General features: G+C 36.7%; 1 protein-coding gene across 1 annotated transcript in view; it reads left to right on the top strand.

Moving 5' to 3' along the window:
* LOC105382046 (probable 2-oxoglutarate dehydrogenase E1 component DHKTD1 homolog, mitochondrial) overlaps positions 1 to 27,622 on the top strand; it is a 44,058-nt gene that overhangs the window by 12,231 nt on the left and 4,205 nt on the right. The window contains exons 8-19 of the mRNA XM_048621597.1: positions 2,778 to 2,891; positions 3,397 to 3,504; positions 5,064 to 5,221; positions 6,491 to 6,626; positions 7,117 to 7,248; positions 7,770 to 7,872; positions 9,923 to 10,080; positions 11,237 to 11,393; positions 13,328 to 13,530; positions 19,346 to 19,466; positions 20,886 to 21,074; positions 23,314 to 23,399. Coding sequence (XP_048477554.1) covers positions 2,778 to 2,891; positions 3,397 to 3,504; positions 5,064 to 5,221; positions 6,491 to 6,626; positions 7,117 to 7,248; positions 7,770 to 7,872; positions 9,923 to 10,080; positions 11,237 to 11,393; positions 13,328 to 13,530; positions 19,346 to 19,466; positions 20,886 to 21,074; positions 23,314 to 23,399 — 1,665 coding nt within the window. The remainder of the gene's footprint in view (positions 1 to 2,777; positions 2,892 to 3,396; positions 3,505 to 5,063; positions 5,222 to 6,490; positions 6,627 to 7,116; positions 7,249 to 7,769; positions 7,873 to 9,922; positions 10,081 to 11,236; positions 11,394 to 13,327; positions 13,531 to 19,345; positions 19,467 to 20,885; positions 21,075 to 23,313; positions 23,400 to 27,622) is intronic.

A 27,622-nucleotide genomic window follows, 5' to 3' on the forward strand; every position in this document is an offset into this window, starting at 1 on the left:
ATGCAGTATACAGGACATTCATTTATCTGGGAATTCTGGGATAACAATATTACAACGGCCATCAGACCTCGAAGTAGAAGGATAATGGAAATAAAATACAGAAATGAAATTAGGCAATTGTGTATATAAGTGTTATAAAAACTCCACGGTCGTGTGTGTTATTTTATTCACCCAAATAAAGTTTTACGTCTACAAATTTCTTTCTTTCTTCTTTTATAAAGAGTAATAAGTAGGTAGTATCTAGTAGTAGTTTCGTAAAGTCAGGCATATCTATCCACACCCCTTTTATATTTAGGAAGAAAGTCGCTAATTCATCTTGATTTTATGGTTTGATGACGGCATCGGATGACAATGACACTGCGAAGGTGTGATGTAGTCATATTCCGATTTCCGAGGTACCTATGTAAAATGTCATACTCCATATTAGGGGTTCAGCAAGTATTTTAATAATCCATATTCCGAGTTATCAAATTATCGATTTAGAAACAACATAGATTTGTTACTCAAATCATACATAAAATATTGGTAAAATTATGTATCACTTACGTTAATAGCGATGAAATAACACTGTTTTTTATCATTTCAAATATACATACTAAGTTAAGGTTTTCTATGTAACCATGATTTTTGGGTCAACAATTATCGTGTCATATTAAGATTCCTAGAGGATATTTTGTACCGCCGAATTAGGTTATAAGCTTGTCACGTTCATCATCATTATTATTATGTAATCAAGCATATACTTCAAATGTTATTATTTGTAAAGTTATAAGCTAAAAATCATGACATAGTATTTTTCCTTATACCGAGGGTAACTCGGAGTTAGGAACAACGTATAAAAATCAGGCCCTTATACCGAGGTATTTTGTTTTTGAGTTTAAAGGGATTAAATTACTTTAAAAAGAGTTAAAATTTAAATTTAATGTAAGTATAAGAATATAATAAACTAAATATAAACTATTTACAAAGTTGAACGTCGTATAAATATTAAAAAACACAATTATTAAATATGGCTGGCCTTACGTAAGCCGGGTCGCGTTTGTATGAAAAACATGGCGGCGTCGCCCTCACGGCACATTACATGAGTTTTTAGTAATTTTAGGCAATTTTAAACATATTTACTACATCAAGTTGTTTCAGTTAAAGATAATGAACGATTAAATGTAATTTTAGAGTATCCAAACCTATTAAAATGAGTAATAATCATGAAAATAAATATAACTCGAAATAAGGACGCCATTTTGAATACCGCGATATATGGACCCGTTACCTTATGTGTCGAATCTTTGTAAGTGGAACAGTTTCTTTGCTCGTGAGTGTATACATATAATAACGCCAATACCAATGCTACAGTATATTTTTATATTAATTGATGAATACATTAAGTACTTATATATTACCTTCTTACTGTATTGTATTATGTCAAATTTAGTTCAAGCTCAACAACCGAATTGAGACCTACGTTTACGTATAAAATCCAAAAAGATTGTGCAATATGCGTGAAAATTTTGCAGAATTGCAGCCCCAGAATAATATGTTATTGTCGCGAAACACTGTAGTTTCGGGTATTTTTCAGTCTGACTGCAGGCTAACAGAAACAATGCAAGTTTAATTTGTTCGTTTTTTTTTTTTTTTTTATTATTAAAATAAAATATTAAGTACTTACTATTTAACTAAACTATCTATATATTTTACAAATAAAAATGATAATAATATAAAATACTTATAACTGGCCTGGAAATATTCTACCCTTAATAAACAGGAGTTTATTAAAGGTAGAATATTTCTTTTAGTTCGCTGCCGTCGCCCGGGATGGTTCCGAGGAGGCTGGCAGCGTTCCCTCTCTGTATAGCCAGGCTGATGCGCTGGCTGAGATAGCTGCCAGCCCTCTGGTCCCTTGATGTTTGTTCGTTGTTGTTTCATTGTGTTGTTGCGATAGTTTATTTTTTAGCATGCCGTTTCTGTTTTGAATGTATGTCATATGAGTACCAGATACAACGTTTATTTTAACACTTGTTACTCTAATTGCCGTTATCTTAATTCCCTATGGTTGTCGTATACGTATGAGCGTATACTGTGTATAAAATGTATAAATTTAATGTGTCTGTAGTAAATACAAGACCTACATAAGATAATCCAATTTATACCTATAAATATAAGAGTTGCGAATACTAACTCAAAAAACTGGCAAAAGAAATTTTATTTTCAACATTTTTTTATAACAAGTATCTAATTATAGAGGAGCAATGGGGTAGATGAGTTTTCCAGTGGAGACCACGCACAGGCAAACGCAGCGTAGGACGCCCTCCAGCCCGCTGGACTGACGACCTTATAGGCGGGTAGCCGGTAGTGGCTGGATGAGGAAGGCCGAGGAAAGTATGTAGTGGCGCTCCTTGGGAGAGGCTTATGTCCAGCAGTGGATGATTATTGGTTGATGATATAAAATATAAATATAAAATATAAACACTCACACCTTGTACTAATGTACTTAGGGGGGTAGGCAGAGGTGCGTTGCTGCACCCACTTTTCGCCAGTGTTATGTTAGTCCCAATGTAATAGGGGGCGGGCCTATTGCCATTTTACGGGCACATCCAAGACCCGAGAACAAATATATGTGTTTAAACAAATATCTGCCCCAGCCGGGAATCGAACCCGGGACCTTCGGCTCAGAAGTCAGGGTCACTATCCACTACGCCATCCGGTCGCCTAATATGGCTGATGATGATCTAATTATATGGCTTTGAATAAATAACATAAAATAACCCTATTTCGTCTAGATCCACGGCGACGCGGCGTTCACGGGGCAGGGCGTGAACCAGGAGACGCTGATGCTGACGCAGGCGCCGCACTTCCACGTCGGCGGCTCACTGCACGTCGTCGTTAACAACCAGGTAAAAAGCGGCACCGTAGCGAAGGCGGTAATGAAACTGCTTCCGAAGCTTGGGGCCGCGGGTTCGAATCCCGCCCAGGGCAAACATCTGTGTGAGGAGTATTTGTGTTTGTCTTGTATCTGGTTGTCGTTATGTGTCTATCTATATATTTGTGTAGAAATATCAGCTGACCGACACCCAAATCACAGGTTCTGTGTTTGTTCTCGGTCTAGTTTGGTGTCCGATGGTAGTTTGTGAGATGTCCCACTTATTTATTATTTATTAAATAGCGATGAATTATAGCTCATCAAGATCAGCCATCTGCATGGGAGTAGATCTACTTAATAGAAAAATCATTATAAAAAAATATGAAAACAAACTCGGTACAAGACCCATGTACTTAAAAATATCTGTCCTTAATCAAATATTCAGCTCAGCTGGAGATCGAACCCGGGACCTTCGGCATAGGGTCACTAACCACTACACCATGCAGTCGTCATAGAATGCTACCCTTGCTTGCCCAAAGGTGGGGTTCACGCTGCCGGGGCACCGCGGCCGCTCGTCGCGCTACGTCACGGACCTGGCCAAGGTCATCGCCGCGCCCGTCATACACGTCAACGGAGACCATCCGGAGGTGAGCACCTGATGACAAAATTTTGAACAGGTCACTATAACCTTGCATCCATTGAAGTAACACGGTGCCAAATTTCGTATCGACCCTCTAGAAAAGAGCTTATAATCTTCAAACGGCTGAACCGATATGGCCATGAAAAATGGCTAAGTACACTCGGGGTAACATATTTTATCACCCTAAAAAACGAAAATCGGTTTAGTTGTTTGGGTTCTACGCTGCCACAGACAGATACACGCATACACAGATACAAGGACACGGATAGACAGCCAGACAGGCATGTTAAACTTATAACACTCCTCATAAAATTTTCGAGTGTTCGAGAAGTTCACTTATAAAACCTCACCTTGTGAAATATAGTTTTTTTTATAAAAATACTAGAAGAACTCGCATTGGATCATTCTGATATTCGGGTGTTCCCCACAGTGATACTAGGATTTGACTGAGAAAGGTTCTTTATAGTCTTATCTCGACCCTAACAGACCCCGATTTAGAAGATTTCAGCGTGTCTTATGATATGATATTATAGCTATGGGTTTGGCTACGACTATTTCCTATAATACTGTAATATGATGATTTTAATCGTAACTTTAACTAAAGATGTTTCCATGCATCGTATTCTTATCCTTATGTTTTAATATCACCTACTGAAACACAACAAGTTCTTAATTAATTAACATCCATTTAATTGAATGGTAAAATTCTCGTAATGAAAGTCAATACGGAGGCAATCATTATCACAAATTGGATTGGGGGTAATTAGTTCGACACACTTGTGAAGTACCTACCTATATACCTACAAGTACATAATATACACGAGTTCAATCAGTGAAGGGAGCGAGATAATCAAAGGAACCTATTTAGTTGAGCCCAATGAGAAATCGCTAAAGTGCTATATTATTAATCTTCGCGTTGAATGGTGTTATAATGAATAATAGAGGAACAATGTTCTAAGACAGTATTCTATTTAAATTGCTCGTTATATTGAATATTATTATATTCTATATATAATAACAACCACCGCACAAAGCCTATTTACATATGTTATGGGTCTTATGGTATAACGCGGTATCTGTATTTAATTTATAGGTTTCTCAGAATGCATTTATATGCTCTGAAACAAGACAAAATTCATTTTCTCATTCAATAGAACCTTTCAGGCATTTGTATTTATCAGTGCATTTCTATGTAGTGTACTTAACTTGAATCCTGCTTATTTATTTCCAACAAAATATACTTTTCCACGAAGTTGTGAATTGAATAGTCACATAAATTTACGTCAATAGCATAGCATGAAGTAAAAAATGTACCCAATCATGAACTCATACAACGACCATTCAGCTAATAATGTACCGAATTCTTCCGATTCTACACTCAAGTTCTGCTTTTTGACGTTCTCAGCCTGTAGGTACATTGTGCAACGGTCAGTGCGTATAATTATAAGATCTTGAAAAGAGAAAAATATGTATTCGGTGTCCAGCATCACAGCACTGTATACGTAATTATAGGAGAAATTGCTTAAAAAACATTAACTATTAGTAATACTTTACAATCCCCCACAGCTAGTGGCCAAGGCGACGAGCATAGCGTTCGAGTACCAGCGCTTGTTCCGCAAGGACGTGTTCATAGACTACAACTGCTTCCGGCGCTGGGGACACAACGAGCTGGACGACCCCACCTTCACCAACCCGCTGCTGTACCGGATGATACACGCGAGGCCGTGAGTAGCAGTAGCCTAGTACGAACAGTAGTAGCAGTAGCCTAGTAGTAGGGAAGAAAGGATAAAATATAATAAATACATATTTTCATATAGAAGACACAAGATGATACCTCTTATAATTATTATTTGATTCAGTGTCTGTGTAGAATGTGAACCCCGAAACCTTGACTGAAAATTATAAGTTTTATGAAAGTTTGATTCATTTATCTTTAACGCCGTAGCTCATCAGGTACATCCTAACTTATATTATAAATGCGAAAGTAACTGTGTCTGTCTGTCTGTTACTCTTTCACGCCAAAACTACTGAACGGATTTAAATGAAAGGTATACATATGGTCTAGACCCTGAGAAAGAACATAGGTTACTTTTTAGCCCGGAATTCCCACGGGAAAACTTTTTGAGGCGAAGCGAAGCTCGCGGGAACAGCTACTTTATAATAATTTGCTAATAATATTATCATTAGTAACTTTAACATATTCCAATTTCGTTGAAGGCATAACATAAAAGGGTTAAATTTCGTAGAACATTAAAGCTTCTGAGAAACTTAAAAGTTGTGAAGCTTGGTTTCATAATATCGGATCAGGCTAAATCCGTTAATATAATGCTATTACTTATCACAATTTCTAACAAACTTCATAGTTCATATAAGATATTGATAAAATTTCACTCTGTACAAAACAAGTTCATTTCTCTCCAAGAATATCGCTTTTCATTTCAATAACGACAAAATATTTCCCATTTGAAAGTAAACGCTCTCTCTAGAGTTTGCTATTTGTATTCTCAAGTCGCATACAGTAAGTGAACTCTTTATCTGAAAGTTTGCCAGCTTATTGTCGATTCTTGGACTTCTATATTGAAAATCTTATTTTATATTCTAACTTTGAAACGCTTTTAAAATATTCATATCTTGGCTGAAAAATCTGAATCAGACTTGCAAAATAAATTTATTTTGTAGATTGCGACGCTATATTTATCATAATGTATGTAGGTATACATATAGGTACATACATATGTAACGTCCTTACTAGTAGCATTATTTGCCACTCGCTTCTACATTCGGGACATTATTAATTAACAAAATACATAGATTCTCTCTTCGGGGATTACAGTCGTGAGCATAATAATAATTATGTATATGCATATGGATAATACTCGTAATATGTACAGTAAAGGGTAGAAAGACCTGACCCCTCTCAGAAACATTGTTACTATGGTACGGTCAGGTTTCTCTGCACCTGACCGTACTATACGAGTATACACTACTTACAGATCCATACCAGACCTGTACGCTGAAAAACTGAAAGCCGAGAATGTTTTATCCGAAGACAACGTCTCCAATATTTGTAAAGAGTACTCACAGTATCTTCAATCGGAGTTCGATGCAGTGAAGTCTTACCAACCAGAGGTGAGTTCCTGTTTCCAAGGATGATTATGTATAATTCGGTTTGCAGATAGTGTTTAATGTTCTATCAAATCCATTGGTAAATATGAGCAAACCCTGTTTCTGAGTATGGTGTACGACAAACTACGACCAACATTCATGCTGCCTAATAATTGTAGAAGTCAGCCTCTGCCACTACAACTTTGTGACGGTATTTGGGAGAAGCCTATACAATATGTCCAGCAGTAGTGGGTGAGTGCGGGCTGATGATGATCATGTTGACTATCTAAATCTCTATCAGCCAGACGAGACACAGATAATAAGCGAATCACTTCGGGCTAACGATCTCGATTGTGATTACACTTCAAGCTAATTCTACTTATTACGTATAAAACGAAGACTAAAGATAGACCTGAGTTAAACCCGGCTGTAGACTGATTTGTAGAAAATCTCTGGACTAAACCAGAACTACCTTTAGTCTAAGTTTTATAATGAGAGGAAATATATTTAACAGGCATCATACTACCAAGAGCAATGGTCGAAGATGGGTCCCGCCCCGCACGCAGTGGAGACCTGGGACACGGGGGTGGACACTGGCCTTCTCAAAATGGTCGGGTTAAAGTCTGTCACTGTTCCAGACGACTTTGTAAGTTATTCTTTGCTTATTTAATACCTACTGTGGAATTTCATGGGCGTTGTAATCGAATTCATCGTGTCTTTCTCCACTCTCCTTTGGCATTATTTTCTTGGTTGTGTTTTTAATGCTTATTACGTTAAGTTTTTTTTTTATTCAAAAGCATTATTTATATTTGTTTTACTGATCAATACATATTACGTTATATCCGCTGATCTTCATGAGCCACGACAGCATTTATACTCAAATATAAGTGGATTTTATTCCGCTACTCCATTATTCATCGCGAGGCCGAAGTTTTTAACGTTTTATGTAGAAATTGAGGTTTCCGTGACAATCTGTATAAATTACCAAGTTTTTATGTAGTTTATACTTATCCTACCAGGTTTTGGAGACCTTTTTGAAACAAGAAATATTATTTATATTGGAATAATGATTTATTCATAAGTTACGTCTACTTTTGTTATACATATACTCAGTATTGATGACATAGGAAATGAGCATCATTTTAGTAAATAATATTTATATTTCAGAACATTCATCCACATTTGGCCAAAACACACGTGAAGAACCGTCTGACTAAAATATCAGAAGAAAAGGATTTAGACTGGGCCACGGCTGAAGCTTTGGCTTTCGGTAAATATTCTTTTTACCATATTATCGTACAGACATTACTTAATAATAAATTAAAGAGCATTCTCATTGTCTTATATTACTTAAAAATAATGAAGTACCTATATCGATTGGTAAGTATTATAAAATATAAATCATAAAAATAATACCTACCTACTCATTTCATTTTTATTTTACACAAGGTAATAAATGGAACGTCGTAGCATGGTCGTAGCAATCTCGTAGCCTCGTTGCACAACGTAGCTATGTAGCGGAAATATTTTTTTTCGTTAGTCTTTTATTTCGTCTATGTTTATTTCAATAGAAAATTCATTAACAGCTACGAAGAAGTTTTTCATCAAGAAGCGATGATACCTTTATACATTTATGTTTATTATAATTATGTTTGAACGCCACTGTTGCTCTATCTATAGGCCGCAAAGCCAGAAGTACTTGTAAATACGAGTATATCATTACCGCTTCAATTACAAAAACGTGATTAATTCTCGTTAACATAACAACCTGCAAACATATTAAATATCCATACAGCAAATACCCAATCAATCATATACCTTATTATTATTATCTACTATTGGCTTATAATTTATAATAATTTAGATACCTAATAAAATAAATATAAATGTAGGTACTTATAGTCACAGGTAATTACTTATTTGATCCAGTCCATGGCTCACTGTCAATATCCTGAATCCACCGACCGACAAAATTGCCTCCGTTTAATCTTCATTTGAGGAAATTTCGATATCAAATAATGACTTATTGAATTAAATTTCGTTTGAATTTGAAATTAAATACACTTTTCCTATAAAACATCAGTTGCATAAAACCCTTTTCGAAGTTATTAGTTTTATTATAAAGGGTGGAATTTTATCAGTGGGCTTTTCGTACGTAAGAAATAGGGGTTCCCAGATAAACACTTTACACTCTGTACCTACGTGTGCATATGCTTTTTAGGATCTAATCCTGGCCGGGACATATAGGTATTCTATTCTATTCTCTGTGGGGGTGTTAGTATCTGCACCTGGCTCTCTCGAATGGAACCTTTGTGCATATTCCCAAGGTCTAAACTGCCTTCCTAAGCTTGGACCATTTCCCACCACGCTGGTCCACTGCGGGTTGGTGGGTCCACATATCTAGATGTGCTAAATCTAGATATGCAGGTTTCCTCACCATGTTTTCCTTCACCGTAAGAGCGATGGTATACATTGTACTTAAATTCAGAAAAGAACTCATTGGTCAATGTCCGCGCCGGGATTCGAACTCGCATCTCTGGCGTGAGAAGCGGGCGCTTACCCGACTGAGCTACCACCGCTCATGTAACTATCGGCTGGAATTAGAACCTGGGACCTTCAAATAGAGTATTAACCGCTACGCCATGCAATTGAGAGCTACTGAATTAAAAATACAATACATTTGTCAGGGACTCCTTCCACTAAAACGGAGGCAAACACTAGGCCAGCTTTAATGTTTCATACTGACACATTCAGAAGTATGTATACTGCATTAATTCTTACTTGGCACAAAAGTTAAAAAATCTTAGTGTGTCTTTGTATTAAAAAACTTTAATTTTTTTTAAGTTTAGGTTTTAAACTAAAACATAGGAACCAATTTATACATACTTTCTACACACTTTCTCCACAACGCCCAAGATTAACTGGAAGAGAATGCTTTTAGCATTAAGTTCAGACGAACTTAATACTTGACTATAAATCAATTTGTACATGTCCATGTACAAATTGATTTATAGTCAAATATTAAGTCGTATAGATAGTCGTATATTAGTCATATAGTCGATAGATAGTCGTATATTAGTCATATAGTAGTAATTGGTTATAGTAGAGTGTAGTAGATTAATATTTCGATTAAAAAGATACACAAAGATTAATTGATTACCTCTTGTGCCCACCAACCTGTAAAACCTATGTTTCACAAATAAAATTATTCTATTTCTATTTCTATGTGCCAGGTAAGAATTAAGAAAAGCAGTAAAGACAGTAGTTGCTGTCCTATTTTATCTGCTCTCCATATTTCATATCCCCCTTTTTCCTCCCAGGTTCCCTACTCATGGAGGGTCACCACGTGCGGCTCAGCGGCGAGGACGTCGGTCGCGGCACGTTCTCCCACCGTCATGCCGCCCTGGTGGACCAGCAGACGGAGCGGGTGGTGGTGCCGCTCAACCATGTGCATGAGGAGCAGAAGGGCAGGTTGGAGGTTAGTTGGAGATTGATCTCGATTGTGAAGGCACAGATTGATAAACCCTAAATTTTTTTAAAAAATAAGAGCGTTTTCATAAATAATGATGTCGATTCTGAAGGCAAAAATTTTAAATTTAGTCCTGTCAAAAACTTAATTTCTTTGTTTAAAATTCGACTCTATGATTGTTTCCGTAAATGTCATTTTATGCTAGCAATTTTTTTTAGTTTGTCAGCGTTAAAATTAGAATTTCTGCCTTCAGAATCAACATCAATGTAAATGTAACTGGCAAAATTTATAGTTTGACATGGCTATAATTAATATTTGTGCCTTCAGAATCGAAGTCATTGTATAGGTATATGTAAGGTTAGGGAGGGTTTATAACTGTGTAAGCTCATTAACATCAGAATAATACAAGTCCCCTATTTGGGCCGAAATTCACACAGTAATACGTTATAAGGAAAAAGCTAATTGACTATAAATCTTCTTCCGCATTGTCAACATGAATAAGTTATGTTTGTCAGAGAAAAACAGTCTTTTTACTTTAACACTTTATTGTACTTTTTATTTACGGTTACTGTTTCTTTTATTATCCACTAAAAAGGTCAAACGTTAAGTAACCAAACAGAGATTTCCCCAGGTACAGACAAAGCAAATGGAGGAATAGGACAGAAGGAGGCTAATCCTAACAGATGAATGTATATTAAGACCGGATTATCGCTTAGAAAAACAGTACTTAGTTCGGATTAGTAATGTTGTTGCCGTTGCCCTGGTTATGTTTTGTAAGTTAGAACATTGAACGTAGGTATATTTATGTTACTTATATAGGTAAAGCATGATTATCATGGTGGAGTAAAGTGGCCATTGATATACTATCTGGGGGCACGGCAGTGCCCCCACCAAGTCGAGCAAAAAAGCGGCACGGCCGTACCATCCTTTTCTCGATTACATAGACGGGAATTTTACGGGAAGTGGTCGATCCGAAGGCGTTTGAAAAACATCGTTTTTTGGAGAGTGATTAATTTGTTTTGAGCATATACTTAGGACTGTAGCTAAAGTTATTTTATGAAATTTAACATTTCTGTAGACATATCGTATTGTACAGGCGATGTAGAGTACATTAAAATGATACCTACGCAAAAAAATATATCTTCCCTATCTATTCACCCCACAGGTGGCTACCTCCATCCTGTCCGAGGAGGCGGTCCTCGGGTTCGAGTACGGCATGGCGTACGACAACCCCGACAGCCTCTGCCTCTGGGAGGCGCAGTTCGGAGACTTCTACAACGGCGCGCAGATCATTGTGGACACTTATATTGCTTCTGGCGAAGGTTTGTTATTTGAGTTGTTGTTACAGTTATACCTACAGGGTGTTGCAAAAATTGGCTTTCGGCTTGTTCAACATCGTGTTTACGGGGGTGGGTGTTTTATTTAATAATAAACAAAGATTATGCTAGTGAGTACGTGATTATGACACTGCTGCAAAAATATTTGTTTTATAAGTATCTAGTTAGAATAGAAACGGGTTTAAAAGTTATGTAAAATAATAAAAGACGGTAAAAAAATTGCCACTTCAAAAAGGCAAAACTCTTAAATTTGGAAGGTAATTAAACTCATTAACACTTTTTTGTTGTAAAGGAATAAAAAATATCTAAAACTGAACAATGCCGCATATTTCCGAAAAAGAAAATTACAGATTACGCTTCAGTGCCCTGAAACAAAGCGCCCATTTAGCGTAATGAAAATGCCGTGACTCCATTCGTCTCGTAATGAACGAAATAGCACGACTTCATCTTTCACAGTTTCATTAAGTAATTCTAAGAAACATTCACCTTTCATCCACTCATGTACATACTTATCTAATTTATGTTCATTATTACGACTCAGTACTCAGTACACGATTTGCTTAGCATTGAAAAGATGACATAAGTATGATTGGGTTCAAAGTAAATCTTTCATTAATTTGTAAGGGCAATTTATGGCTTAAATCGAGATTTAACACTAAATCTAGATTTAATAAGTTTATGCAAGTCGCCCTAAATGTAGATAGAATCTTTAAAATTCAGTAAACGTATAATTATACTCTTAGTTTATGAGTGTATAAATATCGTAGATTTCAATAGTATTGGTAAAAACTACTTTTACATAAACGAATCCCGAATTCACTTAGCTTTTTAACGATAGAGTTAGAGCTTTTATCGCCCTAATCCTAATAGATAAAAGCTCTGATAACTGAATTTTGGAGTAACATGTCATTATTTCTACCGTATTAAATTTATTCGAGTTTACGTTAGCAATTTACATTTCCATTAACCATGTTTTCTACTATTATATCCTCTCCCAAGAGTCCCAATTGAGGCTTAAAATACAATACAATCCTTGAATGTGCCAGCTTTTGTCAAAAACCCTTCCTTTTGTGTTGCTTCTTGTTTTAAACCCGTTTTCGTTTTCGAAAAAAGGCGGAGGTTCTCAATTCATTTATTTATATACCTAATTTATTTATTTATTTATTTATTTATTTATTAACAAACATATTGGTACATATAATTAACAGTATACAACACCACATAAGCCTTCAAAGGTTTGTGTGTGATGCGATTTTAATCTACCATACAAGTTATTTTTAAGTAATGATTAACGTAGTCATACAATATAAGTAGGTATAAGCCATATAAGCAAAAATATTCTAGCACCTTAACATACGATCACAAAAAAATACAGCGAGCGAGACCGTGCCGGCCGGCAGATAACACTATTCATTTCTTCATAGCTCTTGATGGAATAGTAATAAGAGTGGTTTTTAATTACACTTGCAGGACGGGCGATCACACTTAAGAAACTACCGACATTGTAAAATTTATCACATTGACGACATGTACAGGGTGCTAATTATTTTCTAATGATTGTAGGAAAAACTCTTTTAACTTTATTTTTATATTTAAGGGAGTAATATACAGGGTGTTGCAAAATTGGTATACTAAGCCGAAACCTACATGTGCAGCATGGTATATCTAAGCCCGAAACTGAAATCAGAATTTGGAAATTCGCGAAAAAAATAATTAATTTTCCATAGTAAAAAGTCACGTGACCAACAAAGTTTCTATGAAAAATGTTTTTTTTTTTCGTGAATTTTTAAATTCTGATTTCAGTTTCTGGCTTAGATATACCATGCTGCACATGTAGGTTTCGGCTTAGTATACCCTTTTTGCAACACCCTGTATAATTTATGTGTATTTTTTTCACCATCCCTACCCTTTCTCCCCAGCCAAATGGGTCCGCAGCAACGGCCTAGTCCTGCTGCTCCCGCACGGCTACGACGGCGCGGGGCCCGAGCACTCGTCGTGCCGGCTGGAGCGCTTCCTGCAGCTCTCCGACAGCCGCGAGGCCGCGCCCGACTGCGAGCGCGTGTGCCTCCACGTGGTGCACCCCACCACGCCCGCGCAGTACTTCCATGTGCTGCGGAGACAGGTCAGGCTCTTACTTACTGAAAATGCGAGACCTTATGGCCATAACTCGACAGGCACAGGCAGTCTGACATCAGGGATCCATGGAATAGTGGATCTAGCCGCTGAAGCTTATGTGGTGACAGGTCAGACCCCTTACTTACTGAAGATACGAGTTTTTATGGCCATAACTCAACTGCCGATATACCGTTAGTCAGACATCAGTCTGACATCAGGGATCCATGGAGCAGTGGATCTAGCCCTAGCCGCTGAAGCGGAGACAAGTCAGTTGTAACGAGTACCCTGGTTGAAACTGGATATAGGTCATCCCAAGGAATGTCACAACTACGGTCACCATATTCATTTACATGCGTTCTTGTGTCGAGGTGATGGCGCGTGAAGTCGCTTGTAAGTCTTGTCACGACTCCAATGTTTAACACACAAAAAGTTATAATAATATTCAGGACAGTTTATTTATTTATTTATTTATTTTATTTATTTTATTTTAGGAAAACTTACAGCGCAATTTGAAAGTATAACAATAGAATGAGCAGTAAAAGGCCTTTTACAAGTTTCCACTGATAGAAATAACTTAATAATATTTACGCTAATACAAAGTAGCAAACTAAATTAGGTACATTAACATATTATCTACGCCTAATCAACGAACTAAACTGTATATATGTAAAGCTACAAAGATGTTTAATAACAATTACACTGAAAATATATAGTACATAAACTCTTAGACATCAAAAAAGGTACAACTTAGAATATTTCTCGCCTTATTAATGCTTGTATTAAATATATCAATGTCCAAATTATTCGATACGTGGTTAAAGTTGTTGCAAGCACGCCATAGATACGAATTCTGTCGGTAATTGGTAGACACCGTGGTGTTACTGAAAGTCGGATTGAAGCGACGGGAACGATTCGGAACATAAAATTTTAATTTTTCCAATAATTGAGGACAATCAATTTGGCTGGTGGCAATTCTTAGGAGGAATAATAAATCGCAAATTTCACGCCTGTTTATTAATGGTAGAATGTGAAACTGGCGGCAACCTTCCTTATAGTTTTGTAAGGGATACCTAACACGATAACTTAAGTACCTCATGAACCTTTTTTGTATACGTTCGATGCGATCAATGTATACCGAATATCTAGGGTTCCACACCTGTGATGCATACTCTAAGTTACTTCTGACATAGGTGCAGTTGATGATGATGATGTCCTCCTCATCGTGATCCGATGACGGCGACCTCAGGGGCTAGTAGGACTTCTTCGGCGGTGGGCGCGAAACCCCGTGACTCGCGAAACCCAGCTTCGTGGCAAAGGTCCGGTTACAAGCATTGCAGAATAGTTCGCCACGGCCGTTGTAGGTGTAGTTGTAAGTGGGCTTCGGACGAGTCTTGCGCTGCAGGCGGTTGGAATCAAGAGTTTCTAGTCGGGCTTTTTCGAACTCATTTACTCTGGAGTGGACTGTGGAGCGCCATTCGTTGCGATTGTGGGCTGCTTTTTCCCAGCTGTCAGGTGGAATGCCAGAAGCAGTTATATGCCTTTTCAGAACATCCTTGTATCGCAAGTGCTGTCCGCCAACTGTTCGCGCACCTTTTGAGAGCTGGGAGTAGAAGACGGCTTTTGGTAGTCGATCGTCCTCCATACGTACCACATGACCACACCACCTTAGCTGCGCTTTCATGAGCATGGCTTCCATACCCTGCATTTGTGCACGCCTTAGCACTTCCGTGTTTGTCACTCGGTCTTCCCAGTTTATCCTCAAGATAGTACGCAGGCACTTCATGTGGAAGATGTCAAGCTGCTTTATATTTCTTCTATAGAGGCACCAGGTTTCGGAGGCATACAGCAAAATGGGAAGGACCGTCGCCTTGTATACAGCCAACTCAGGCTTTAGAAAGACTCAGGACAGTTACACAAATGGCGTTATACATATTTGAGATAACTTCTAAGTTTCTGACAGGTTTTACATGATGTTTTCCTTCAAATAAAATTCAGTTAATTTCATTAATGCAGGCCATGTTGGTATACCGTATAGCAGGGAATAAAAACTGGGGCTGGCATGTGTTAGGTGCGGTATATGGCACCCTAACCTTTTATAGCTTTACAACGACATCAGTGTTCACCGTAACATAAAATCAAATTGGCTTATACCTGGATCTTTTATTCGACGGAATTCTGACAGTTATCTACTTTTGACATGTCAGAGATCACAAACCTTTTTTGGCTGAGCCCTTTTTTCAATACGAGTCTGGAAGGCCACTACCAAAATCAAACGAACGAACGAACAAGAGCTCGGCTCTATCTCGTTGTATTAAGCGTGCCGATTGCGTGACAATTCTTGTTCGTTCGTTCGTCGATTTAGAGAGTGACCCCCCTGAACATCTAAGTCTAAACTACTCTATACATTTTATTTGTTAGTGAATGTACCTATCCATTTTATTGAGTGTTTTTTGTTAATTTTATTTATAAATTTTTTGTATTGCATTGCGTGTAAGAATTACCATTATATTTATATTGTATTTGGAATTAAGTACCGTAATTGTAAATGTTAATTAAGATTTAAAATGTAATTTAATGAATGATGAGGGTACCTATAATTGATATGCATGTATAGACTTAAGTATATTTGTAAATGTTAATAAGATGATTTTATGTGCATGTTGTTGGTACTCCAAAGTAAATAAATAAATAAATAAATAAATAAGTGCGGCGCTCCAAATTAAAAGGGGATATACCTACGGTGAGTAATAATTACGTCCCTTTACATCACAGAAATAATATACTTAATTAAAGTATAAATTAATAAATAAAGAAAAAATATAATTGATTATTAAAATATCTAATCGATCATTAAATAATAATAAGAGCGGTGGTAGCTCTGTCGGGTAAGCGCCCGCTTCTCACGCAAGAGATGCGGGTTCGAATCCCGGCGCTGACATGTACCAATGAGTTCTTTTAACTTAAGTACAATGTATACCATCGCTCTTACGGTGAAGGAAAACATCGTGAGGAAACCTGCATATCTAGATTTAGCACATCTAGATATGTGAACCCACCAACCCGCAGTGGACCAGCGTGGTGGGAAATGGTCCAAGCTTAGGAAGGCAGTTTAGACCTTGGGGATATGCACAAAGGTTCCACTCGAGAGAGCCAGGTGCAGGTACTTACATCCCCAAAGAGAATAGAATAGAATATCTAATCATTATTAATACTAACCGATCATGATGATACTTAGACTGCTCAATGTAAGCCATTAAAAAAAATTAATAGTGGCAATTGGTTCAATCGTTTCGGAGATATGCGTGGACAAACATTATAAACATACATACATGTGGGACCAGGCGGTGGAAATGAGAACCAAGCTGATTTAATCACTGAATCTCGTTTATTTTAGGTAAAACATCTTTTAAAATAATTATTTATATTTGAGCACAACTACATTTTGCTAATCCTCCATTCATCCCGTCAAACTTCCTTTCATAGATAATCGATGCTTTCTTCCTTTCTTCACACACTCTGTTCATCCAAATAATAATAAATGATAATGCTCCATTACTACAACTCGGCCATCCTGCTTACATGCTGCCCTCAGCATGTGCATTTAAAACAACTTAAATGATAAACCCCTTAACTTATAAACATAAACAAATACGGCATTACACCTCAACTAATAATAATAAACAAATACGGCATTACAACTTAAAACACACACATTCGTCATCATTCGTTCATCATCACTTTTATCTTTCTTTCTCCCAATATCACTTCCTTTCTTTTCTTCCTTCTTATCTTCTTTCTTATCATCTTATGTTCCTTCTTTCTTTTCATCTTTTTAATCTCGTGTATCGCTTCTCTTCTTATCTTTCTTCTCACAAGTGTCACTCGCCTTCTTATCCTTCTTCGCCTCGGTACCACTTGATTTCTAAACTTTATCAACTTCCTTGTCTTTCTTCTTGTCATCGACACCAGCGGACTAGAATATGCTGAGTAACGTTCTTCAATGATACTCTCCCCCAACCATTCTACTACTTCTTCCTCCGCTAACTTCTGTTCCATCGATGATATACGCGTCAACCGCTGTGCTACAGGGATATCATAAATGAGATTGATCGTCATATCAATTGGTTCATCTCTCATTGTCTTCATTTCATCGTCGCTTTTTACAATATATACATCGTCTACAATAAGGTTAACGTCATTTCCGTTATCTATCAACATATTTACAGATTTTTCACAAATATCTATCTTTTCCTCCTTTTCATTCTGTAAACCTTGTTTGTTTACAACTTCTTGATAGTTGCTGTTTGACATTGTCATTTCTTGGCTGTCACTCAGTTCTTCTTCGCATGATTCGTGTCTATGGCTGTCATATTCTTCTTCTGGGTATTTATGCTCGTGCTTTTCTTTGCTATTTAATTCATCAGGAAATTCGTTTTGTAATGCGGCATTTAGTTCTTCAAATGTTTTGTACGTCTCCTCCGATCTCAGCCACAACTCAGCCGTACCAACGAGCGATTGTCGAGCGACAATGAGTTTCTGCCGGGCACTCCATCCGAATATCTCGGCATTATCTTCAATATCGGCGGCCCACTTCGCCGAAGAATATGTCTTATCTTCTCCACTGAATTTTGTAATTCCGCAGAATTTGTCGTTGGACACCATGCTACCAAGCATTGCGTTACTTCTTCCGTCGTTTCTTGTTTGCGTCGTCATTTTTCGTCTTCGTCTTCAAATATTTAGTGACCAATCACTTTTTCAACTTTATTTACGTCGTTTTCTTCTTAAATGGCCGTCGTCGTCCTGTGTGCTCATCATCATCACGCGTCGTTTTTTGGCATTTCCACGCTCGATCCCGGACGAGCCCCCAAAATTGTGGGACCAGGCGGTGGAAATGAAAACCAAAAGTATTTAAACACTGAATCTCGTTTATTTTAGGTAAAACATCTTTTAAAATAATTATTTATATTTGAGCACAACTACATTTTGCTAATCCTCCATTCATCCCGTCAAACTTCCTTTCATAGATAATCGATGCTTTCTTCCTTTCTTCACACACTCTGTTCATCCAAATAATAATAAATGATAATGCTCCATTCCTACATACATCTATAAAATTTTGCAAGTATATTTGTTTGTTGTGCAGTCCCAATAATCTTACATAAGTACATACAAGTATGTACCTACCGAATAAATAATCTTTTTTTGAAATCGATTAAAAAGGTTTACAATCCCTGAATTTAGTAGGAAGTGATGCCAGCTAAAGAATAAAATAAAGTAATTAATATGAATTCCATACTTTATCTGTCATTTTATTTTTGTATTGCCCAGAAATGGATCCAAATTTTTCCTTTTTTCGGTTAAGAGCTTTTTAAGTAGCATCACTTTTGAAATGTCAGAATTCCGTCGAATAAAAGATCCAGGTTTAGAATAATACCGATTTCAGGAAATCAACTAACTCAGTTTTTACATAAAGTAAAGTAAAAAATGTTTATTTGCACATAAAACACATAATAAGTAACATTTAAATCTTATTTAACAAAACAAAAAGTATTCTTGCGCACATCTTACATTTAAAATCACAAAATGACATACTGTACAAATCCATGTTTACTCATCATCATCAGCCTATAGCAGTCCACGGCTGGAAGTAGGCCTCTTCCAAAGCACGCCACTAGATGCAATCTACAGCTTTCCGCATCCAATCATTACCAGCCACCATTCGCAAACCTCGTTTCCTATTAGGTAATTAATGGTTGGACGTCGTCTAAAATAAAATTCTATTCTATTCTAACTATTCTATTCTATTCTATTCTTGTCTGCAGATGGCGAGGAACTACAGGAAGCCCCTGGTGGTGGTGGCCCCCAAGGTGTTGCTTAGGCTCGCCGACGCCGTGTCGCCTCTCTCGGACTTCGCCCCCGGGACCTACTTCAAAACTGTTATTGGTGAGACACTCTTTATAATCAGGCCATCAAGTTCTATAGGATCTTAAGATGTAGATCTTTACCAAAGATGAGATATGACAAGATACACCCTTTAATAGTCACTTAAAATTATAAATTAAAAGACCAGATAGGTACTTAGTGTGGAACGGCAGGATTTATTTTAAATCGTAGATTGAATCTTTATAAGCGAAGGTCCGGTATCACCGGTATAAAGTTACTACATACCTACTTACTTACTTATAAAGTGTACATTTTTATAGGTCTTGGACCTACTCGTGCTTGTGATAAATGATAATTATTGCTCAGTGTCCATTTATCATTTACAATGAATGAGATTAATTAACAAGATTATCTAGACAAGTAAGTATATACCTAGGCACTTAGGTATTGAGCGGGTTACATCAAAGGCTATGAAAGGAAAATGGCTAATGGGATGCGAAATTGCGAACTAACTATATTCGAATGACTGAGCTCATCTTCGTCCAACTGAGATAAGTTAATAGCCATATAACATGTAGTACCTACTATGTATAGTGTACCAAAGGGAAAACTACTTACCTAGCATACTTTTTGAGATTAATCCACTATACCTACTACTATTTAAAGTAAAGTCCAACTATAAAGTCCTGAAAACGAAAGTGGATCCTAACTAATTTTTAAAGACCGTATTTAAAATCAATCTGTTATATTTATTAACGGACAAATCTGATAAAAAACCATTATCAATGGGATTTTTTTTTTAAATGTATGTAAATGTAAGTAAATAACTGACAATGATAAAAAGTCTTAGCAAAATCGCACTCTTTATTGTCAGGACTTTATATACCTAATAGTTCGACTGTAATTTACTTAAATACCGAAATTAAAATAAATGAACGTTCAATAAAATGTTAAAGAGTTTAATTACACATAAAATGGCGGCACCATAGTTCCGGAAAGGATTAGGTACTTAATGGGTAAATAGTTGTTCCGAGGACGGTACATTGCGTCATGTTTCCAAGTAAAGGCAATCCGGTCACCCTGGTACAGTTTCAACTCAGTTATTTATAAGAAATTGGATCCACAGAAGAGCTTTGTGCTAAAGCCGCCTCTGGACCTGCCTGGGTTTATTCAATTCTTGGTTCTCACATAAATAGACAAGTTCCTATAAATTATCTAGTAGGTACCTAGTTTCCATTGAGAGCTTTTTGACCCCAGATTCAAAATTAAGCCCCAAACTTTATTTCTGCATCAGGGTTGCTTCACCCGACTATTGTGTGTTATGGAGAAATGGAGTGGAATGATAAATGGCCCTGTATCACTACGGAAGGGCTATGGCCCCTGCCTGACCTATAATGTTACATAGCTACATATTCAAAATACACACACAACAATCATTCAATCACTCACCACAAATCTAACCCTCCCACCAACCCACAGGCGACACGACAGCCGACCCGTTAAAGGTCAAGCGCGTGATCCTGGTCTCCGGCAAGCACTACTACGAGCTCAACAAGGAGAGAGTCAAGGGGAAGGTGGAAGACGTGGCCATCATCAGGGTGGAGAGCCTGGCGCCCTTCCCGCTTGGCGCGCTACAGGCTGAGCTGGACAAGTATACTAATGCTAGGAGTGAGTATTTTATTTATTTATTAAATCCTTTTATTGCACAATATACAAATGTAATTATGTACAATCAGGTTGACTTAATGCTTAAACCATTTTCTATCAGTCAACCTGGCTAACCAGTATTGAGAGTGTTATTTATTTTGTTAGCAGTCTTCTTCTTATAGTGACGATGATGAACACTAGGTAGGGCTAATGGCTGTCACCATGATGAAAGGAATAGTAGAATAAATAATCCAGAGATTTTTTTAATCAAATGAGATTACCGAGGTTTCTTGTTTACGATGTTATGTTAAGGGCATTGTGCTTTGTGGCCTTTACATAATTCCCATATTTCCGTTTAAGGTCGCTTCGAGGTTAAACAACGAATGTTCAGAGACAAAGTGAAAACCCATTTTCACTTGCAAACGCGTGCACCGATACTACAAAAGACCACATTCAAATAAGCCCTTTTTTCAATTTCGCCCTTTCTGCGCTCGCAATAAAATCTACGTAACTACCCCTGATATGCGACGACCGCTATAAACGGATTACTCTGGATCTTTTCAATTTAGTCCTGTCCTGTTACATTTAACTGGCTAGTCTTTGTAGTCTTTGTACAGAAACTGGAACATGGATAACGTTTTTGTGGTGTGGGTAAATAGAGGTGCAGCAAAGTACAGAACAATATCGACGTTAGCAAGACAATCCTATAAATAATTTACAGTTGGATAAAAGTAAGGTTTTTAATGCCAGTTTCATGTCTTTATTTACCTCAGATCAATATATACTTTGCAATAGATCTACCAGCATCTAAGTTCAAATCGCAATATATAGAAGTAACTAAATTTAACACTCCTGAAGTGCGTGTACCTACACACACGCAGCGTTTTCCCTGAAGGGAAAATGGATATAGAGACCCTCATCAATATCACTACGACGCACAAACACAGCTGTTCTCGACAGTACCTAACTAACTCAGTAGCCAGAATTAAGGTCTCAAGAGAACTAGAGACCATGTCTCAGAACTCTTGTATACAAATATACATTTGTATCTACAAGTAACTTATCTGATACAAAGGAAACTACACTTCTGGGAAAGCCTATCGTAAAACTAAGATCTTTTGAAACCCGAGATTTAAGGGTTTGCGACAAGATACATTTTCAAAGGCCTTGACTTCTTTTGGGTACAAAAAGACATGATACGTTATGTACAATACATAGGTAATTTATTTCAATTTAAAACAAAATAAGGTAGGTATCTAAATAAATTCCAAAGAAGTGGTTAAAATAAAAAACCGGCCAAGTGCGAGTCGGGCTCGCGCACAAAGGGTTCCGTAGCAGCAAAATTACAGTTAAATCAACCTATCTCAAAAACTATAAGAGATACTTTGATCAAACCAAAAATCGTTGAAAGAGTTAATTAGCATGCATCACCTCTATTTTTTTTAGAATTTTATACCCCGTAGTTATAAAAATAGAGGGGGGGGGACATACTTTTTACGACTTTGAGAGCTGATATCTCAAAAACCGTTCACTTTAAGAAAAATGTTTTTTAGAAAACTTTATATCATTTTAAAAGACCTTTCCATTGATACCCCACACGGGTATGTACATCGAAAAAAAAAATTTCATCCCTCAGTTACATGTATGGGGGGCCCCACCCCCAATTCTTTTTTTTACTATTTAGTGTCATATTTTTGTAGCGGTTCATACAACACATATTCCCATCAAATTTCATCACTGTAGTACTTATAGTTTCCGAGTAAATCGGCTGTGACAGACGGACAGACGGACAGACGGACATGACGAAACTATAAGGGTTCCGTTTTTGCCATTTTGGCTACGGAACCCTAAAAAGGAGTAACGGTGGCGTTATCCATCTCACTACCAAGCAAAGCACCGCTCAAAGTCAAGTAAACGATGTTTTATTTTGTCGTGGCACTGAACATTTTTCAAAGTGTTTTCAGGAGTTTGATTAATGTTCTCCTTTCACAAGATTCAACTTATCTCTGGTTTCGACACGACTTACTGCGGATTTATCAATAGAGGTCACTGAACCCACATCGGTTTGTGACAGTTAGACCCAGATTTTTTTCTAAGGTCCTATGATATTCAAATTTAATAGATTCATAGCTAAATACATACATCACTGTTATATTTTGTGTAGAGTGGACAGGACTGTAGACAACTTTGTGATATATATTTATGAAGGAAATAAAAAAACACTTACGAATACTTACTTATTCAATGCGGTATATTTCAGAATTCATTTGGAGTCAAGAGGAGCACAGAAACATGGGCGCATGGTCGTTTGTGAAGACTCGCTTTGAAAACCTACTCGGGAGACGGGTATGTGTAACCAGAGCTGGATACAGTACAGCCTAATTAATTAACTTTCATACATATAAAATAATGTGTTTGTACTCATATATGTATGCTATAATCAGGCGTATGGTTTCAGATTATACTTTCAAGTAACATGCGTTCCATTGCATTGGTTTTTACCGAAAGTATAAAAATAATATTTTATTATAATATTATGAAAATCTAGCTTTTCAGCGTAATCTTCGGCTCATCTTTCGGGAAGGTTTTCCTGTGGAAATACCGGGTTGAAAAGCTATATACTATAGCTCTATAATTACTCTATAAAGCTATAGCATATAGCTTTTCAATCCTTTAAATTTATTTATATCTAATGGTATTATTACCATTATAAATAATTGATCCGTTCAGATTATTCTTTTTATTGGTACTGTTGTGCGGCGTGCAGCGGGAGTCTCTTCAGTGAAAATTCCTTTTGTAACTTCACCAGTTTATTTATGAATTTCACTTAACACTATTCACAATAATTAGCTTTAGCTTCAACACCGACGACGCGCGACTCGGAACTAAATTTAAAACGTGACCTAAGTATGTACTTAGTTATTAAAATTGCGAAATGATTGAATGCGCGTAATGCGGTGTTTGCATTTTACTGTGCGGACATAACAGCCCCCCCGTTTAAACGGAGCTTATCTCTGCGAGAGTTAAGCGCAGTATGTAATCGAAGTTGAAGCTAGAGACATCTTAACAAAAAAAATGATATAGAAAATAAAAGAAAAGAAATAGAGAAAAAAAAATTAAAACTAAAGATCTTATGATAATAGTTAAAACATCAATAATTTGATAAGTTGCGGTTTGACAGATGTTTGACACTTGGAGGTAATGATTTAACAGATTTTTTATCATCAATGGATACTTCAGATAATTCGATAGATTTACTTATTTTTGAATTAGTTAACTTTCTATTATTACATCGAAAAACGTTAATACAGCGATTAGAAGTTTGTTTACGTGTTAGGTATCTACAACATTTATAAACACAAAATAAGATAAAAAGTATTGTCAAAACATATGTAGTGCTAGTGTAATATGAACCGTATTTAATTATATGAGATTGCTTTTGAGCCTTATTTAATTCTGTTTCCAAGTTATCTAATTTATGAGAAGCATGTCTTAAAGATTCTAAATCGATACTAGTTAATGAAACCGGAGAAAGATAAGGTATTGTGTTATTAAATAAGTCTCTTTTGCAACAATCATCTTGAGTAATATCGAAATCCAAATGTAATTCGCTGTTAATTGATATCGTAAACATTGTAGTAGGTATTAATTGTATAGTCTTACAGTATGCAATACAATCCTCGGTGAGTGTGAGTACACCTGTACCGAATAAAGAATACTCTTTAGCAAAATTACCACACTTAGTTATTAATTTATTAGGCTTTGACTGTACATAGATCCATTTATTATTATTTAGTGGTTGCCAAATATCGATAGTACCGTAAAGAAGTCTTGAATTGCATTCATTAGGTAATGTTACTGTAACTTCGGTTAATAGTCTCGTCTCGCAGGACGGGTTGCTTAAACTAGAAAATATTGAACATTGAGGACAAATCGAATATTCATTATTAATGAGCTTACATTCATACATATTATCTAACAAACAGTAACTTAATCTATCATCAGTAATAGCTAAATAATTCTTACTAGGACATATCAGAGCAAAGGTCAGCGGTTCAGATTGACCATGAGGGGTTGGTAAAGGGATGTTTTTATACAAGTTAAACTTAGTTGGGGCAACTAAGGATGTGCTGGTTTTATCTCATTTACATGGTATTTGATATGTTTTCTACCTATTAGCAAAGTTACATTATAGTTTCCGTTCATTTTTATAATTTTGTAAGGTCCTTTCCACACGGGAGATAAGGCTTTTCGAAGGCGATGATGATGTTTAACGTAAACTAAATCGCCTGTTTTATAGGTGACGCGGCTGCTTGTTTTATCGTATTGTTTTTTGGAATTTTCTTTGCTTAGTATTATGTTTTCGAGAGCTTTTTGACGGCAAAATCGCATTCTATATTGTAAAGCGCGTATATACTCATGATATGTAGTGTTTGATGTTGTCTCATAAAGCGAACTTGGAATAGACGGTTTGTAGCCGTATAACAACTCGTAGGGAGTGTATTGAGTAGTAGTGTGTGGGGTTGTATTATATGCTAGGATGGCTGTAAATAGGTAGCAATGCCAATCATCATGATTGTCATTGACGAATGACTTTAAATACTCTTTTAGCGTAGCATGGCTGCGTTCTAGCGCACCGTTTGTTTGGGGATGGTAAGGAGTTGTGAAGAGAGATTTAATTTTGCAAATTTCAGTTACTTGTCGGAAAAGTTCGGATGTGAAGCTAGTTCCTAAATCTGTAAGGACGGATTTTGGAAAACCGAACAGTGACATAAAGTGTATTAGGCTTCTTGCAACATCTTCGCTAGTGGAGGAGGCCAATGGATAGACGGTTGAAAATTTCGTAAGATCGTCTTGTAAGGTGAGTATGAAACGGAACTTTTCAGGACCGGATTCCGGTAGAGGTCCAACAAAATCGAGAGCGATTCTCTCAAACGGCTTGGTACTTGAGGATGTGATTTCCATTGGGGCTTTATTTTTCGACCTTAAAGGTTTATTTATTTGGCAAAGTTTGCAGTTTTTAACGAAGTTTTCGATATCAGTCCGCATAGTTTTCCAGTAATATGCAGATTTAATTCTGTTAAACATTCTTTTTATTCCGGGATGTCCAGCGATTGGGGTACCGTGATTTTCACTTAAGATTTTTGGAACTTCAGCTGGGGTTGGATATATTAATTGGTTTTTATAAACATGAATAGTAATGTTGGTATTGTGAAATATATAGGATATCATATTATAGATTTTTGTGTATGCCAACTTTGTGAAAGGCTCTGTAAAATCAGAAATAGCAAGATCGGTTTCGGTTTGATTTTCCTTCAGAATTTTATCACGTAATTTCGTTAAAAGTTCGTAAATTGTTTTGTAATTAGTTTCATCGTAATGATGTACCTTTGTATACAATAAATAGTATGTTCTATTATTAGATTGCACACTTTGCACGGACGGTACTTCGCGCTCAGCTGATAACAGCTCATCGGCTTTCTCTAAGTCGGATAGTATTTCATAACAATGAGGCATAGAGTAGTCAAAATCTAGAGACGTCGGACATGCAATTAATTTATATTTAGATGTAAGTAATCTTTCTGAATGTTCTTCGATGGTGGTGTTATTTGAATTTGATTTTGTAAATTGTAATTTAAGATATGTTTCATATGTAGTTTCGTTAAGATTTTGATTTAGAACACATACTGGATATCGCGATAAAGTATCTGCATTAGAGTTCAATCTGCCTTGTTTATAGACTATCTCATAGTCGTATTCTTCTAATTTAAGGCGCCATCGAACAAGTCGGCTGCCAGGGTCTTTAACGTTAAATAACCATATTAATGGTTTGTGATCTGTTACGATTTTAAATTTTCGCCCATAGAGATAGGGTCGAAAGTTGTTTACACCGAAAATAATAGCTAATAACTCTTTTTCCGTTGTAGAGTAGTTACCTTCTTGTTTGTTGAGTGTTCTTGAGGCGTATGCGATAGGTTTATCTTTACCTATATCTCCTTGAGATAAAATTGCACTAACAGCGTAGTTAGAGGCGTCTGTAGTGAGAACAAAAGGAATTTCGAAGTTGGGATATTGAAGCAAAGGTGCGGAAGTTAGTTTATCTTTTAATAAATTGAAAGCTTCTTGTTGCTCTTGGGACCAATGAAAGCATGCGTCCTTCTTTAAAAGTGACGTGAGAGGCTTTGTTATTTTCGAAAAGTTTTCAATAAAGCGACGGTAATAACCAGCGAGTCCGAGAAAGGATTTCACGTCCTTGGGATTTTTTGGTACTGGAAATTCGGAGACAGCTTTCACTTTTTCGGGATTTGGGGAAACACCTTTATCAGTGATGACGTGGCCTAGGTATGCGACTTCACGTCGGAGAAATTCGCATTTGTCTGGTTGAAGTTTTAAATTAAAATGACGAAGTTTGTCGAAGACAAGGTTTAGTTTTTGAATGTGGGATTCAAGGTCATGTGAATAAATGATGACGTCATCAAGGAATACGAGACAGTGGAGACCTTGAAGTCCAGAAAGAGCGGTATTCATTAATCTTTGGAATGTAGAAGGAGCATTTTTGAGTCCGAAGG

The sequence above is a fragment of the Plutella xylostella genome, chromosome 6, assembly GCF_932276165.1.
Source record: "Plutella xylostella chromosome 6, ilPluXylo3.1, whole genome shotgun sequence".
In the NCBI taxonomy this organism is placed as follows: Eukaryota; Metazoa; Arthropoda; class Insecta; order Lepidoptera; family Plutellidae; genus Plutella; species Plutella xylostella.